This window comes from Triturus cristatus, chromosome 5_1 (assembly GCF_964204655.1).
Source record: "Triturus cristatus chromosome 5_1, aTriCri1.1, whole genome shotgun sequence".
Taxonomy (NCBI): domain Eukaryota; kingdom Metazoa; phylum Chordata; class Amphibia; order Caudata; family Salamandridae; genus Triturus; species Triturus cristatus.
Window position 1 is genome coordinate 1,011,530,653 of NC_140587.1, and position 15,676 is coordinate 1,011,546,328.

General features: G+C 42.6%; 1 protein-coding gene across 1 annotated transcript in view; it reads right to left on the minus strand.

The window, feature by feature from the left end:
• Window positions 1-15,676, minus strand: part of LOC146832789 (fibrous sheath-interacting protein 2-like) — a 538,629-nt gene that overhangs the window by 160,897 nt on the left and 362,056 nt on the right. The window contains exon 3 of the mRNA XM_085603979.1: window positions 8,953-9,420. Coding sequence (XP_085460105.1) covers window positions 8,953-9,420 — 468 coding nt within the window. The remainder of the gene's footprint in view (window positions 1-8,952; window positions 9,421-15,676) is intronic.

Consider the following 15,676-nt stretch of genomic DNA (forward strand, 5'->3'; position numbering starts at 1 on the left):
CTGGAGTGGTGCCACGCCGAGTTAAAGTATTTGAGGGTTCAGATAACTCGGGACAGGGAGGAGACTATACGGGTTAATTATGGCACAGCTATGGAACGCTTAAGTATAAATGTGACGCGCTGGATTTCCCTGCCCCTTTCGATGGCGGGATGGGCATCTGTCATAAAAATGATAGTGCTTACACAATTTATTTATTTATTTCTTAATATACCCTACTACCCTGGGAAACATTTCTTTCATCGATAACGCTCTGAACTTACTAGGCTGCTCTGGGGTGGTAAGCAATCGTGATTGCGGTGGGCAATACTGACTAGGCCGTACGACCAAGGAGGGCTCAATATTCCTGATTTTGAGGTGTATTTTTTGAGTGCCCAGGCGCAGTATGCATATTATTGGGTCTATTCCCCCCGGTATATGCCACAGGTGGCAGTGGAGGATTGGCTCGCAGAACCGATACCGCTTAACGGGCTTATACATTGCTCGGCGCGCGCTCGGACAGAGCAGGCTACTACAATAACTGGCACGGTAGACGCATGGTGCCATATAGCAAAGCACCTGAATATCCCCTTTCTATATTCCTCTAGGTTACCCCTAACTTATCATCTCAGTCTCTCTTTATTGCAGGAAAAGGGGTTCCTCGATCTCTGTACAAGAGCTCGAGTCAGCACGTGGGGAGATCTCTTTCACGCGGGACAATTGCGCACACTAGACCACTTCATGCAGGGAATGCATTACACACCACTAGATGTGTTTCTGTACGTGCGCCTACGACAAGCAATGAGGTCGCTCCTCCCTGATTTTCCGCGAGAGCCAGAATGTTTGGGGCCCCTACATCTGATGTTGGGGTCCAAAGACGGGAAGCATCTAGTATCTAACCTATACCGCGCGATACATGAACATGAAGGACGAGCTGTTGGCTCAGCTCGGCAGAATTGGGGAGAGGACATGGGGCAGGACATTATGGACGAACAGTGGCGCTACTGCTGTCTTCAAACAGCGCAGATCTCGGCCAGCAGTAGGCTGCGAGTGTTACATTATAAATATCTACATAGACTGTATTACACACCAGCGAAAAAGCTCAGGATTCAGCTGGCAGATAATGACCGCTGCGAAAGGTGTAAGCAGCCAGAGGCGGGATTTCTGCACCTAGCCTGGGAATGTGAGAAGATACAGGAATATTGCGAGCAGGTGTTCACAGCCCTAGAGAAGATGGTTGATATTAATGTGGCTAAAGATCCGCTTATTGCATTATTAGGATATACAAAACAGTTGCCTGCCAAATGTAGGAAATTCATAGCGTTGTCCCTTCTGTTGGCTAAGACAAGGGTGGCATGTAGGTGGGGAAGGGGTTGAGCACCGAAGTTTAAGGATTGGCTTGCAGATTTGGTGTACTGTCAAGAGCAAAGCACCAGGTATGCTGAACTTTTGCCTCCTGCCTCTAAGCCTAAAGATATATGGGAGCCATTGCAGGGCTATCTACTAGCCCAGGACTCTACGGACACATCTGCCCAATGAATAGCACTGTACTCGAATGTGATAGACAGCCTTCTCCTACTATGTGATCTTATGGACTGCCGAACATGTAAGATCTGGATATTTTATGGTGCTACTAGTACGATCCCGTCACCTACGACTCTTGGTTTGTCTGGATATGCATACTGACACTGTATACAGACGAAGAGGTGGATTATATATGTATAGGATAACTTGCACTGACTGATATACCATTGCCTTGTTATACCCTGTTCAAATAAAATCATAAATAAAATTTAAAAAAAAAAAAAAAGATTTTTAACTGGCAAACCAGGCAGATTTTGTCTATCTTCTTTTGTTTTCTTCTGGATCGAGCAGGTACTCCTGCCATCTCCTGCTACAACACTTTGCCTGTCCAGCTTGCCCACAGTCAGTTATCCTCTGCTGCCTGTCTACCTGCCACCCTCTGTTTGTGCCTCCTCTGCTCGTTTCCTGCTGTATTTTGCCTTTTTTTGCCCTCTGGTTTGCCATTCTGCTTGTTTTTCTTCTTTATGTTTTGCCTTTTCTGCTCTCTGATTTTTCCTTTCCTGCTCGTTTTTCTGCCTTCTGTTTTGCCCTCTTATGCTCTGTTTTGCCTTTTCTGATTGTTTTCTGCCCTCTATTTGGCCTTTTTCTGCTTGTTTCATCCCCCTTTCTTTTGTTTTCCTCCTCCTGCTATTCCCATCCTCCCAGCACCCCACTCTCCCCCCAGGACCTACTTCATGGAGGCTGCATCGTGGCTGCCCATCGGGCGCATCACCAGTGTGCTAAAGGCAAGCCCGTCTGCGCCCATCCTTTCCCAGCGTCGGGTCCCCTGGCCCTCTTGCCACCCAGCGCTACACAACCAAGGAGCTCTCAGGCCCTGGACCCCAGGCACCGAAACAACTTCTGCAGCACTTCCTCTCCATGATCAACCAAAGGACCTAACAACCCAGAACCGCTCCAATGTATCCTGCTCAAACGCTCGTTCCCTTTGCAAGTACGGCACTGAAATCTGGGACACCATCACCACCATCTCCCTTGATGTTGCCTCCATCACTGAACCATGGCTCAACCCCACTTTGAACCCCGGCATCGCCACTGCAACATCCAATCGCTACAAGATGATACACTGAGACCGCACCAACAAACACGGCTGGTGCATCGCCATCAACTTCAAGAAAACCATCAGATACATCGCCATCAACAACGACCTAACACCCCTAATGGAACACTTCAACTTCCAACTACAGACCTACGCCAAGACCACGATAATAGGCACCCTTGTAAACAGACCCCCAGGACCCCGGCTGTCTTTCTGCGAAGCCATATCCAACCTCATTTCTCCTCTAGCCTTGACTCATACCACTACGTCCTTCTCAACTACCTCAATTACCACGTTGACAACCCCAACTATGGGAACTTCACTACACTCCTGGAGAACCTGAACAACATTTCCCTCACCCAACTGGTTACCAAACACACAAACAAAGCTGGACACACACTCAACTCCATTTTCACCTCCAGCAGAACAGAATCAAATTCAGCAGTTTCACAGAACTCACTTGGACTGACCACGCAATCGTTCACTTCAGCATCTCCGACGCTCATCACACCATCCCCAAGCATCACAGATCCTCCCACTGTAGCTGGGGCAAGGTAACAGAGACACAGTGGACACAGGCCCTCAGCGCTACCAAACCTGAAGCTTCATCAGACCTTGACCAGGCCGCCAGAACTTCTCCGCATGGATCACCAAATGTGCTGACAGAATTGTCCCGATGATACCAGAAATAAACCACAAATCCTCAAAACAAGCCAGCTGGTACACCCCAGAGATCAGAACCACCAAACACAACTGTTACCGACTTGAGAAACAGTGGCATGCCACAAAGAACCCCATCGACAGAGCCACTCACAAAGCAGCCATCAGCAACTACCACTGGTGCATCAAGAAAGCCAAGAGAACAACCATCACAGCTCACATCAATACAGTGGCCAACCACATGAAAGAACTGTACAAAATAGTCAAGGAATTCCCCAACCCAGCTGCCACAGAGAACACAATCCATCCATCTCAATAACTCTGCGACACCCTCTAGGACTACTTCCAAAGCAAGATTGCCAACATCTACAAACACTTTGACCCCCAACCCACCACTCTCAACCTCAACAGCTTTGACGAACCAGCACATACCAGCCAAATGATCACCACTTGGTCTCCGCTCACCACTCAGACCACCATGGCCATCATATCATCCATTCACTCTGGGGCACTCACTAACCCCTGCCCCCATCGTCTTTGCAACCTCAGAACCGACCCTATCAGCACGGAACTCACAAGCATCATCAACACCTCCATCATCACAGCAGCCTTCCTGGACAGATGGAAACATGCAGAGGTCAGACCGCTCCTAATGAAGCCCCCCGCCGACTTCCGCAAACTCACAAATTATTGACTGATCTCCCTGCTCCTCTATCCGGCCAAAGGGCTTGAGAAGACCATCAAACTAACAGCTACTGTATACCTGGAACAAAACCACCTACTTGACGTCTCCCAATCAGGATTCTGTGCCAACCACAGCACTGAGACCAACCCAAACATTGTCACAGATGACATCAGAATCCTCCTCGACCATGGAGAGACTGTGGCCTTGATCCTCCTCGACCTCTGTGCTTCCTTTGACACCTTTAGCCACCAGACCCTCATCAACAGACTCTACAACTTCGGCATTCAGCAAAACACCCTCAAGTGGATTGCCTCTTTCCTCACAGGACGAACACAGAGCATCGGGCTGCCTCCTTTCATCTCTTAACCTAAGCACATCTTATGTACCCCAAGGTTCATTCCTTAGCCCTGCCTTGTTTAACACCTACTTGACCCCCCTTGCAAACATCGTCAGAGCCCACATGCTCAACATAATGCCCTACACAGATGACACTCAACTCATCCTCTTGCTCACTGAAGACCCCCCACCCTCAGAATCAACTTCTGTAATGCCATGATCAACGTAGAAGACTGGATGAGAGACAACTGCGTTGAATTCAACTCCGAAAAGACAGAAGTAGTGATTTTCCATAAGAACACAACTAAAAGGACCACAGCTAGTGGCCAGCAGAACAAGTACAAACACCGACACCTACAAACCATGCACGTAACCTAGGTATCATCCTTAACAGCGAAATGTCCATGAAACGACAAGTCAACAAAGTTACCTCCTTCTGCTTCCACACCCTTCGCACACACCGCAGAATCTTTAGATGGATCCCTGTTAACCCCAGAAAGACTGTCCGTCAATCAGGCCCTTGTCACCAGCTGCCTCGACTACGGGAACGCTCTTTACGCCGGTATATCTACTCAATCCCAATCCAGAAGAGATGCCAGTCCAAGATAATTATAGATGCCTACAAAGCTATGCATGATCAAGGACTGGCCTACATCAACCAACGACTGAACATCCACCTACCCACAGTTCACCTTTGCTCCCCCTCACGGGCCCTTGAGCACACCCCTCCGCATCCTAGTCGCAGCGGGGGCCACACCTTATCCTACATCGCTGCCAAGACCTGGAACGACCAAAACCTCCATCTTCGAACAGCACCCTCCCTGGCGGACTTCAGGAAGAAGCTCAAGACCTGGGTCTTCAACTGAGACTTTGCACCCACAGCGTCCATATAGATCTAGGGGTGACAGTGCTGCGCTATGAAATTCTGATTGATTGATTGATCTAGGAATCTTCTGTTGAGCTGCTAGTAGGGTGATATTTTTATCAAGTGGGCTAGCCACTGACCAGTGACTTCCACAGACCCAATCAATGCAGAATTACCACCACACATCATACCTATACTTCATCACTCTTGACTGTAAACCTTTCCAGAGTCCTCTATCCAAAATGGCAGAGGTCAGACTCTTGCCTCAGAAGCTCAAGTCCTCTCCCTGATCTAGGCCTATGAAACAGTTTTTCCTCCTTCGGTAGGCAGAAATAATTGTCTGTGAGCATTCTCTAGATGAAAAGGCTTATGCCACTTGATCTTCCTTAAGGCATCTCAGTGTCAAAAGGCATACCTCTGCTCAAGTCCTTTGTAATGCCATCTGCTCTTGCTCCTTTGCTAATAGACTATCCCAGCTAATTGACTACCCACAAAAATCGTTCTGTCTGTAGAAGCTGATATACTTTCCTGAATGCACACATTTTCACACCTATTTGGGATGCTACTTAATGCCACTTGACAGAAGGGGTATTCAGCAGAAGTGGTTTCATCACTGATAGGCTTGCATGCAGTACAAAGTGTGATTTGTAAAAGTTACCCTTCCACTACAGATACCACAAATCTATTTTCGCAACTGAACTAGATTTCTTTTGATGAACCAACAAAAAGAACTTATATACAAGTGGCTAGCAGTTCCCTTGCTTAAACTGGGAAAATAGAGTTTTCCCAAACAGGCCTCTTCGACCTCTACGGTGACAAACCACATTTGATAGATTTACTTTCAAATTACATGCTTGTCTTTACTACTTAGCATGTCCCACTTGTGTATTTTAAGCACCCAACATAATAGGTTTATGAGGTACACATAGAGATGACTTCAATTTTCTTCTTTTTAAAAGGTGGTTCTAAATGGCAGAACACTTGTTTTGGGTAAATGTTACTGCAGTGTTTTAAACTGCAGGCAGCCAAGACACAATAGCATTGCTTGAACCGTCTTTTATAGTCCTACATGTGGAGGGTGTAAATATAAACACAGCCCACATGTGACATTTAATTCCATTCTAGTGGTGCATTTCCAGTACCAGCTTACCCGGGCCTAGCTGAAAAGTCCTATAGAAGCCCATTCATTTTACTTTAAATTTATACGGACATAGTACTTGTGCTGTGACACGGAATGTCACAGCGCATATCATAATGTTAGCAGATGCCAGTTTGAACAACTGGAGGAATCGTACAAAAATATATTCTTTCTTGCACCTTAGTTACTCTGCGTTGACATGGGTATATGATCGCTAAATAAAACGTGGTGTAGTGGAAATCATGTGCCCTGTTTTATGAGCTTCCTGGGGGGAATAAAACAGAACATGTGTTATGGGCAGTTATGAGCAATCAGAGCTAGGTTTTTAGCCTAGTGAAATTTGTAGGTGGAGTGCCTCATTGATTAAAAAATAGTGCTCTCATGTGGAAAATTCATATTGTTGATAAGAGCCTTTACAACTCCATGTAACACCTCTGGATTTGTATCCAATATATTCTAAATTTGTGCCATAAAATGCAGTACTTGGCTTAATTTTTATAAAATGTTATTGTAGGGTGGGGCGGAATTTCCCGAGTACCTCTTCCAAAACAGTTATGGTTGCTTGCTCCGTAAATTTGGTGCAATGGGGGCCGGCACAGAAATTATTGCATGGGCAGAAGTACGTCAAACATAAGATCCTGTTCATAAAGCAGCACACTGGCTTCCCATTGAACAACGCATTTGTTTTAAATCTCTCTGTATGGTTCATAAACCATTGTATGCTCCCTACCCTTCAAGGCTGCAGACTATGTTCAATTGGCACTCTCCCAGCAGACCATTACGTTCTTCGCTCCAAATGAAACTATCGGTACCAAGAACCAAGAAGAAGTGTGGGGACAGGGCATTCTCGGTGGCAGCAAGCAAACTCTGGAATTCCATACCCCTTGCTCTCAGATCTATCCCCCTTCTGTTCCCCTTCAGAAAAGCCCTCAAAACCTGGTTGTTCACAGTCTAGCGGTGAGCTGGAGTTCTCTCTCTTTTTCTACTTTCCAGGGTATGTACGGCTTGTCTCTAGAGCCTTGATGCCTTTGGGTGAATGCTGCGCTTTATAAATATCAAATCAAATCAAATCAAATCAAACACTATATGAGGTATTGTTGAGAGTGGATTAAAGAAATCAGTGTGTGTGTGGATAGTTACCATTAGAAAACATACATTGTGGCTGCTTAGCAATTTATTTGTTTTTACAAGAAACGACTCCCAAGGCGGGCAAAACAATAATGATACTGAGTCCTTGAAAGTTTCTCCCAAAGTCTGTCACCATCGGGCTTTTCCTGGAGGTCCCAAAAGGAAAAAAGTTACCTACACCAACGTTACTACGGGCCACAATTATCAAAAATCCATTTGGGCATTCCTTAAATTGCAAATTTTAAGTAATCGCTATTTAAGGAATGCAAAATGGTATGTAAGAAAATAAAATAGCGATTACCTAATAGCGATTCTTAAAGATTCACAATCGCAATGAAGTATTCGCTATTAGGTAATACTACTCCATTCGTTCCTTTGGGCCTATGTATCATCAGGGTGGGGGGATAGTAAACTCCAGCATGCGGTCGACCAGAGGTAAGTACATAAATAAATAAATAAAACAAATGACATTGCGCGCGCTGCAACGACATTTGCGTTGCAGCATGCGCAATGTAATTAGTTTTATTCATTTGTGTACTTCCCTCCGGTCGGCTGTATGCCAGAGTTTACTACCCCCCATGCTGCCCGTCCCCCGCCCCACCACCCGCAACACTCCCACTACAAGCCGCTACTGTCTAAAGGCCTATAGGTGAGAATGGTTTTGCATTGGCTAATTTGTGATGACCTAATCGGTAATCGCAATTTAGGTAATGCAATACCAAGGGTGCCTCGGGGCCTAAGGCCCCCCTGATGCACCCTCAAAATAAAATGTGCACATGCAAAGTGCACACATGCCCTTTGAAAAATGAATTTATTTTTAAATTTTTTAAATTTGCACATGGTTACCATCGACCAGGAGTCGATAGAAATAGCATTTCCAAAATGCACAGTTTGCATTTAGAAAATGCTTGAAATATGTGCTAACGGAATTTGATTGTGATTTCCTATTTGTTGTTGCAATTTGAGGTAATCGACGTTTTTGCGATTACCTAAAATTGTGACTACAAAGCCTTTCATACATCTTGAAAGCCATTTTGCATTTGCAAACGGGCGAAATGACCAATTCACACTGATTGCGAATGCAAAATTGTTTGATACATGTGGCCCTAAGTTCGTCAGTGTAAGGATTCCTCCAGCAGAGCAAGCAGGGGCACTGCAGAAAAATTATGGTTCACTGACTTAGCCAGAGCAGACTGTCGGTTCGGAGAACAGGGTACTAGCCACATCCGCCAAACTGTAAATGAGGTCCTAAGACATAATTCCCTACCAAGAGGCAATGTGATGGTGTCAAATCAGTGGTTATACCGAGACAAAAGTTTCACATTGATTGATTAAAGAGCACACCAATATTTTTCTGAGCTATGCTGTTTTTGTCCACCTTTCTAAATTGTTTAGCAACATTAGGGATACTATACGTATAATGATTTTCTGAAAGTTGCATCCAACTGTAACATACACAGCTGTAGGAATTACGAGCATACATCAGCTTTCTTAAAATTAAGTTTGTCGTCTATCTCATAGTCAATTTAAGAAGGATGACTTACGATTGAACGTCTTTCCGAAAGGTCACGGGTCGATGTTTGCGCTAGGTTATTTTGTAAATTCCTTCCAGCCAAGATGGACGTCCGGACAAGATTTTTGCAAAAGCCGTGCGGCTGATTATGGATTCCACATCTCGCACCCATTACAGCCTTGTTGATCAATGACCTTTTTAAGGTGTCACCCCCATGACCGGTACTCATGAAATTTAGAAAGTTCAATGCATATTTGTTTTGTCTCCTGCTGCAATTTTCGGACATATTTGTATTCCAGTTTTTTTTCTTCACATCAGTAAGAAAACATGTTTCATCCGCTAAAATGATGTCTTCAAAGTCGCTGCCCCCATCAGAATCTTCAATGTCATGAACTTCTAATCGAACTACCTGCTCCCCTACAGCGGTCACGTCATGCAGAAGTTGTGCATTATGCATATCCGGTTTCAGCACAGTAAGAGAAGGGGTTATGTAGGAAATCTACAATAAAGAAATGCGGAGTTATTTTCCAGAACACCTTTTTTTGATACACTGCAAATATCACATCCCTCCTCAGAGGAGGGATGTGCCAGTTGCACTTTTTTCAATTCACTTGCTAGACGAGAGATGCCACACACCATCTAAAAATCAACATGCCAAGTATTTTAGCTTTAAATATGTCTTAACTATCCTTTCGAGTCGAACTGACAACCGCAAGAAGATGTATGCCAAATCCTCATTGACAAATGAGGGTCTGCTGACGTTCCCATAGCACTTACAATTTCACACATTCTGCAAGGCGTGTGTAGTATTCTGCAAAAGTGACACCTAGAAAGCCGTGGTTCGCTGAAAATGACACGAACACCCACAAAATTATAACTTTATGTGCATTCAGGTACATTTGTTTTGCCTTTTCAACACTTTCATGACCTTTTAAATTTACACCTGGTCGACCCTGGTGCAAGTAATGCTCATACTGAAGGAAGGTACATTTTTTACAGTGCAAACTTCCGTTCACGATGAGTCTCTTGGTGCTAAAACTAAATGGCATCAAATATTTGAAGCAGAGTAGGTTAAAGGAAGAACTCCACTAAAAACACTTTTCGATGTAAAAAACTTTAAAAGAGTAAATCTGAAATTTTACATTTTCTCCTCACTTTACACCTGCAGCTTTTATATACAATTTATAACTGGGGCCCTTTACCTGAACACATTGAAAAGCAGCTGGGCAAATGAAATGCTATTGTAACCCCACAGTGCCCGGTTTGTGGGTTAAGTTCTGAAACCATAGAACATTTCATGTTTACTTGCCGCCACAATGATCACATTAGAAAAAGATGGATCATTCCTGCTTGTCGATTGCTGTCATTTACTCAATCTGCAGATGCATTACGTGTGTTTAGATCTGACACAACTAAGCAGCTCGTGTTTGCACTATCTGGATATTTGTTGTATGCTTGGTGGCTTAGGTCTAAGACGTGAGTCATCTACTTGGTCCTATGCACGAACAATGTACAGAGGTATGAGTCAACCTCTAAATCAGGGGTATATTGCAAATACTGATGTGCCCAAATTTACTTAGTGCTTCCCTTGGAGGAATCTAAATCATCATTTTTTTATTAATTCTTAATGAATTTTAATCAGACAAATATTACATATTTTACTGCCTAATGATGTTTAGAATCATGACATTTTAAGATGTAAAATTACAGTTTTGTAAATGTTTTAAATGTACAATGTGAACTGTTTAATATGTGAGTGATCACTATTGATCGAATAAACTACTACCACTACTACCTGCAGCTTTTTTGCTGTGTGGTCATGTCACACCAATAAAATTAGGGTCTAAAGACAAATGGCAGATTAAAAACAACAGTTATGGGCTTCCCTGTCACATAACTAGGGATTTTGTGAATAGGTTTTACTGGTCAGAAATCTCTGCTAGTTTCAGCACAAATTAAATTGTAGAAAAAAATTGCAAGAAAGTAATTAGCATCAAAAGCCCAGGTAGAAACAAGCCACAGTGATCCAAGGTGCTAATTTTAGATATATTTATATATACGTATATATATTTACAGAACCAATCGGCATGCCGGAAAACAGCGGGCACTCCAGGCAGCGTGTGGAGATTTTCTCTTTATTCAGCGGGTTTCAACCTCATTGACGCTTTTCAACTAAACAAGCCTATCTCAAGTGAATAAGCCCCACCACCTCACAAACATTCACATACACAAGTTTTCATGGACAAGGAAGACATATTCGGTTATCCTGTGTTTCTGTATAACAAAGGGCCGGACAGTTCATTGCATGAAAATTAAATTATTTACAAATACATCTAAAAATGTCAACAGGCACATTTTCAAAGGTGCAATCAAAATATATCAAATCACAATCAACACAAAACATTTCTGATTAATTGATTAATCTGGAACAAAACATGATAATATTCAATCAGAAATGCTCAAATCGACAGCATTCTTTTTAAATTGTTTGCATCCTAGACAATACAATCAACATTCTGCAAACAATATTATATGATATAAACTTTTTTAGAGAAAATATGTTTTCAATCACAACTCAGCCGACGAGGCTGCAGGCAGTACATTTTCATTGGCAAAAGTACGTACCGGGTCAGTGCCCACTTTCTACTGCAGGAGAACCATTGCAACTCCCATTCGTGCCTCTGAACCCTAAAATGTAAATCTAGAGTCATACCAACATGCATTGCCAGTATTCACAACATGGTGGCAATATGAGCCTGTAACCCAGTGGTTCATGAATGATATTATGATACAGGCTACTCTTTGCAACATTTTAAAATATATATATTACATAAACAGAGCCATCTACACCTTAAGAAGCATATTAGGACAGGAAAGAGTGTACCACATGGTCTAGTTAGCCCACGTGTACCTCCATTTCCTCATCCTTATTCAACCCTTCTGGGGATTTTGTGTGAAGGTCCAGAATGTACCTGGACTCCAAGCGTCTTAATTGTCTCGCCCTATTGCCACCTCTGAAGTTGCTTGCAATTCTTTCTATTGAAAAAAACGTCAGCTAGGCCACAATCACTGTTACGTTGATCGTGGAAGTGTCTAGCCACAGGGTATGTGAAATCAGATTTCCTGATCGCACGTTGATGTTCCAATATGCGTCTTCGTAGTGGAAAGATAGTACTGTCCACATACATAAGTGGACAGGGACATACCAAGATGTATATACAGTGGTCTGAGCCACAGTTGTAAAAACGACCTATCTTTCTCTTGTGTCCACCAGATGTAATATACCCTGCATTGTTAGAGATGAATCTATAGGCTTTACACTGCCCGCCTTTGTAAAATCCTTTAGGTTTAGTCAGCCAGGTATCCACCTTTTGGGCTCTAGTGCAGTAGCTATGTGCCAGTTTATCCCCCAATGGCCTGTTTATTCTATAAGTGATGGAAGGTGTTGAAGGCAATTCGGGGTCAAATACACTATAATTTTTCAGGATAGTCCAATGTTTACACATTAGATTCCTGGCTTGATAGGAGAGAGAGTTATACGAATTGATGAGTTGTATACTCTCATACTTGCGGTTCTCCCTTGTATATGGATAAAGTAACTGGTCCATGGTGAGGGGTTCCGGTTTTCTGGCAGGCTGTACTTAAGACCTTGGGCATATAACCCCTGTCTCTAAGGGGCATATGTATCAAGCTATATTGCGTTCGCAAACACTGCGACTCGCAAAAAAACAGTGTTTGCGACAACAATATAGACTAGTCCTATGTATGACATAGGTTTGCATCGCAAAATAGGTATTAGCAAATTTTGCGAATACCTATTCTGCGAGGCCCGAAATCTGCGAATTTTCACTGCGAAATCGCAAACTGCGATACGCATCCTGTGATAATCTTAAATAGAGAAATTGCAAAATGTGAATTCGCAAATCAGTGTATGAAAATATCGCAACTTGCGAATCCTTGAGATTCGCAATTTTGCACATGGATTTTACCACCAACTCAAGGCAGGTGGTAACTAGGTGCAACCTATTTAAAAAAGCCCAGAATGCAACAAGGACTTCCACAATGGCAGCACTGTATGTGATAGCCAGGAGGATGCAAATTCAGGCTGCGGCACAGAGAAGGAGGCGACAGAAACGGATCTTCAGAGTGCACATCACACTGTTCTAGCAGACTGACGAGGAGATCTATGCGAAGTATAGGCTGGACTCAGCCACCATTATGGACCTGATAGAGGAGCTGAAACCCCTGCTGGAACACCCAACACGCAGGACCCCAGCAATTCCAACCCATGTGCAGGTCCTGTGCTCACTGCACTTACTGGCATCTGGGAGTTTTCAAGGGGTGATAGCAGCAGTAGGTGGTGTCTCCCAGAGTTGCCTGTCACGCTTCTTCCATGCATTCCTGGATGCAAAGTACAGAGGTTACATCATCACATACAATTCCCCAGCACACAACAAGCATTACAGCAAACAAAACAGGACATCTACCAGATTGCACAGTTCCCCCACGTAATTGGCTGCATAGATGGAACCCATGTAGCCCTCTCACCCCCATCAAACAATGAATATGTATTCAGGAATCGCAAATCTTACCATTCACTAAACATGCAGGTCATCTGCAATGCCAAATATATCATCAACGATATTGTGGCGAAATACCCAGGCAGTACTCACGACTAATTTATCTTTAGACATAGTGGGATATACAGACGTCTCAATGCTGGCGAGGGCTACCTGCTAGGTAAATGCATGTCAAACATTCTAACATACAGGTAATATCTGGGATGGGAGGACATTAATTTACCTCTTGTCTTCCATCTTGTAGGTGACAGTGCATATGCAGTGCGGGACTTCATCCTGACACCATACCTCAATCCAGCCAATGCAAGGGAGAGGAGATTTAATCGCACACACAAATCTACACGCTGTGTAATTGAGCGGACATTTGGGATACTGAAGAGCTGGTTCCGCTGCCTGCATAAAAGTGGAGGAGCAATACAATACAGCCCAGAGATCTGCTGCAAGATTGTGGCTACTTGTGCAATGCTCCACAACATAGCTACGAAAAAAGGCATTCCAGTAGAACTCACTGATACAGATGCTTCTGAGGATGAGGGCCCAGGTCCGCCTTGCAGACCAGCAGGTGGAGTTGGGGCAGTTGTCGGAAGACAGAGAGTGATGAGATCACACTGAACTGTTTCTAGGTGAGAAATGATGACACAAAGCAAAAGATGTTTTTGCGCACGACTGTGTTTAATCAATTCTTTAGCATCAGGATATTTTTAGTCACACAGCCTGACAGACACATCATGAATGTCACTAGATGTTGCACATGTTATTGCCACAGTGCAGGCGAGACACAAGTCCAGGTGCAATGGGTTGCTTCACCCATTTGCCATCCTCAGTGATGGCAGTTAATTTTTTACGGGAACGGCCTGCTGTTGCACGCTCAGGGTGCTGACTGCTCTCCCTTGACTCCTCAGGTGTTGTGCCCTGTCTCCCACTGCGCCGCCTGGTTTCGGGAACTGGTGGGGTTATGCTGCTCCTGCTTGACAGCTCCTCGCTATCCCCTGAGCCCAGGAGTCCTGTGCCACCTAGTGCACAGTCAAAATATCGATTTGTTAATTTCGATGTACAGAAATGTTGAGTTTGTTATATCAACAGTATTTAATATCGATGTTCTGTATATCGATGTAGTAAATATCGTTTTGAAGTGTATTGGTAAATATCGATGTTAGTATTCTCGATTGTAAAAATATCGAGATGTCAAAATATCGTTTTTGTATATTTTTTGAATTATTTTAGAGTTAATGTTAAGTAGTAAATTGTTTTAAATGTTATGAAATAAAAGAATTATTTTATATTGTTTTAGGTGCGGGATGTTGGGTTTATAGGGGATAAGGGTGGGGAGTGTTTTAAAAATATTAATTTAATTTGTATACATTTTAATATTTTTAATATGAATTTATAAATTAATTTAGAATTTCCAATTAAAATTTAGGAGCAGGATACTGGGTTTATAGGGGATAAGGGTGGGGAGTGTTTTAAAAATATTATTTTAATTTGTATAAATTAAAAAAAAGTTAAATATTAATTTAAAATGTAATTTCGAATTTTCAAAAATAAATTAGGAGCAGGATGTTGGGTTTATAGGGGATAAGGATGGGGAGTGTTTTAAAAAATATTAATTTAATTTGTATAAATTTTAAAAATGTAAATATTAATTTAAAAATTAATTTCGAATTTCAAATAAAAATTTAGGACTAGGATGTCGGGTTTATAAGAGCTAAGGGTGGGGAGTGTTTTTAAAAAGTTTATTTTAATTTGTGTTAATAGTTAAAATGTAAAATTTTCATTAAAAAAAAGTAAACATTATTTTAAAAAATTTAGGAGTGGGATGTTGGTTATAAAGGGGATAAGGGTGGTGATTTGAGAAAAAATAAAATTTTAATTTTAAAGATTAAAAACAATTTTATATGTAAAGTATAAATAAAGTTTTGAACTTTAAAAAGTGTGGGGGATATTCCCAAAAATTAATGTTAAATTAATAACAAAATAGAAATTAGAAATTTGAAAATGTAATTATAATGTTTGAAAATATATGTAGTAGTGTGAACATGTTCTAAATAAAAAGTGACTGGAGTGGGAATGGTAAATTAATTAAGTTTAGTGTCCAGCACCTACCCCAATTAAGGGGTCTATTATGATGGCGGACGGACTTTGTCCGCCCGCCATCGCCCCGGGAAATTGGACCGC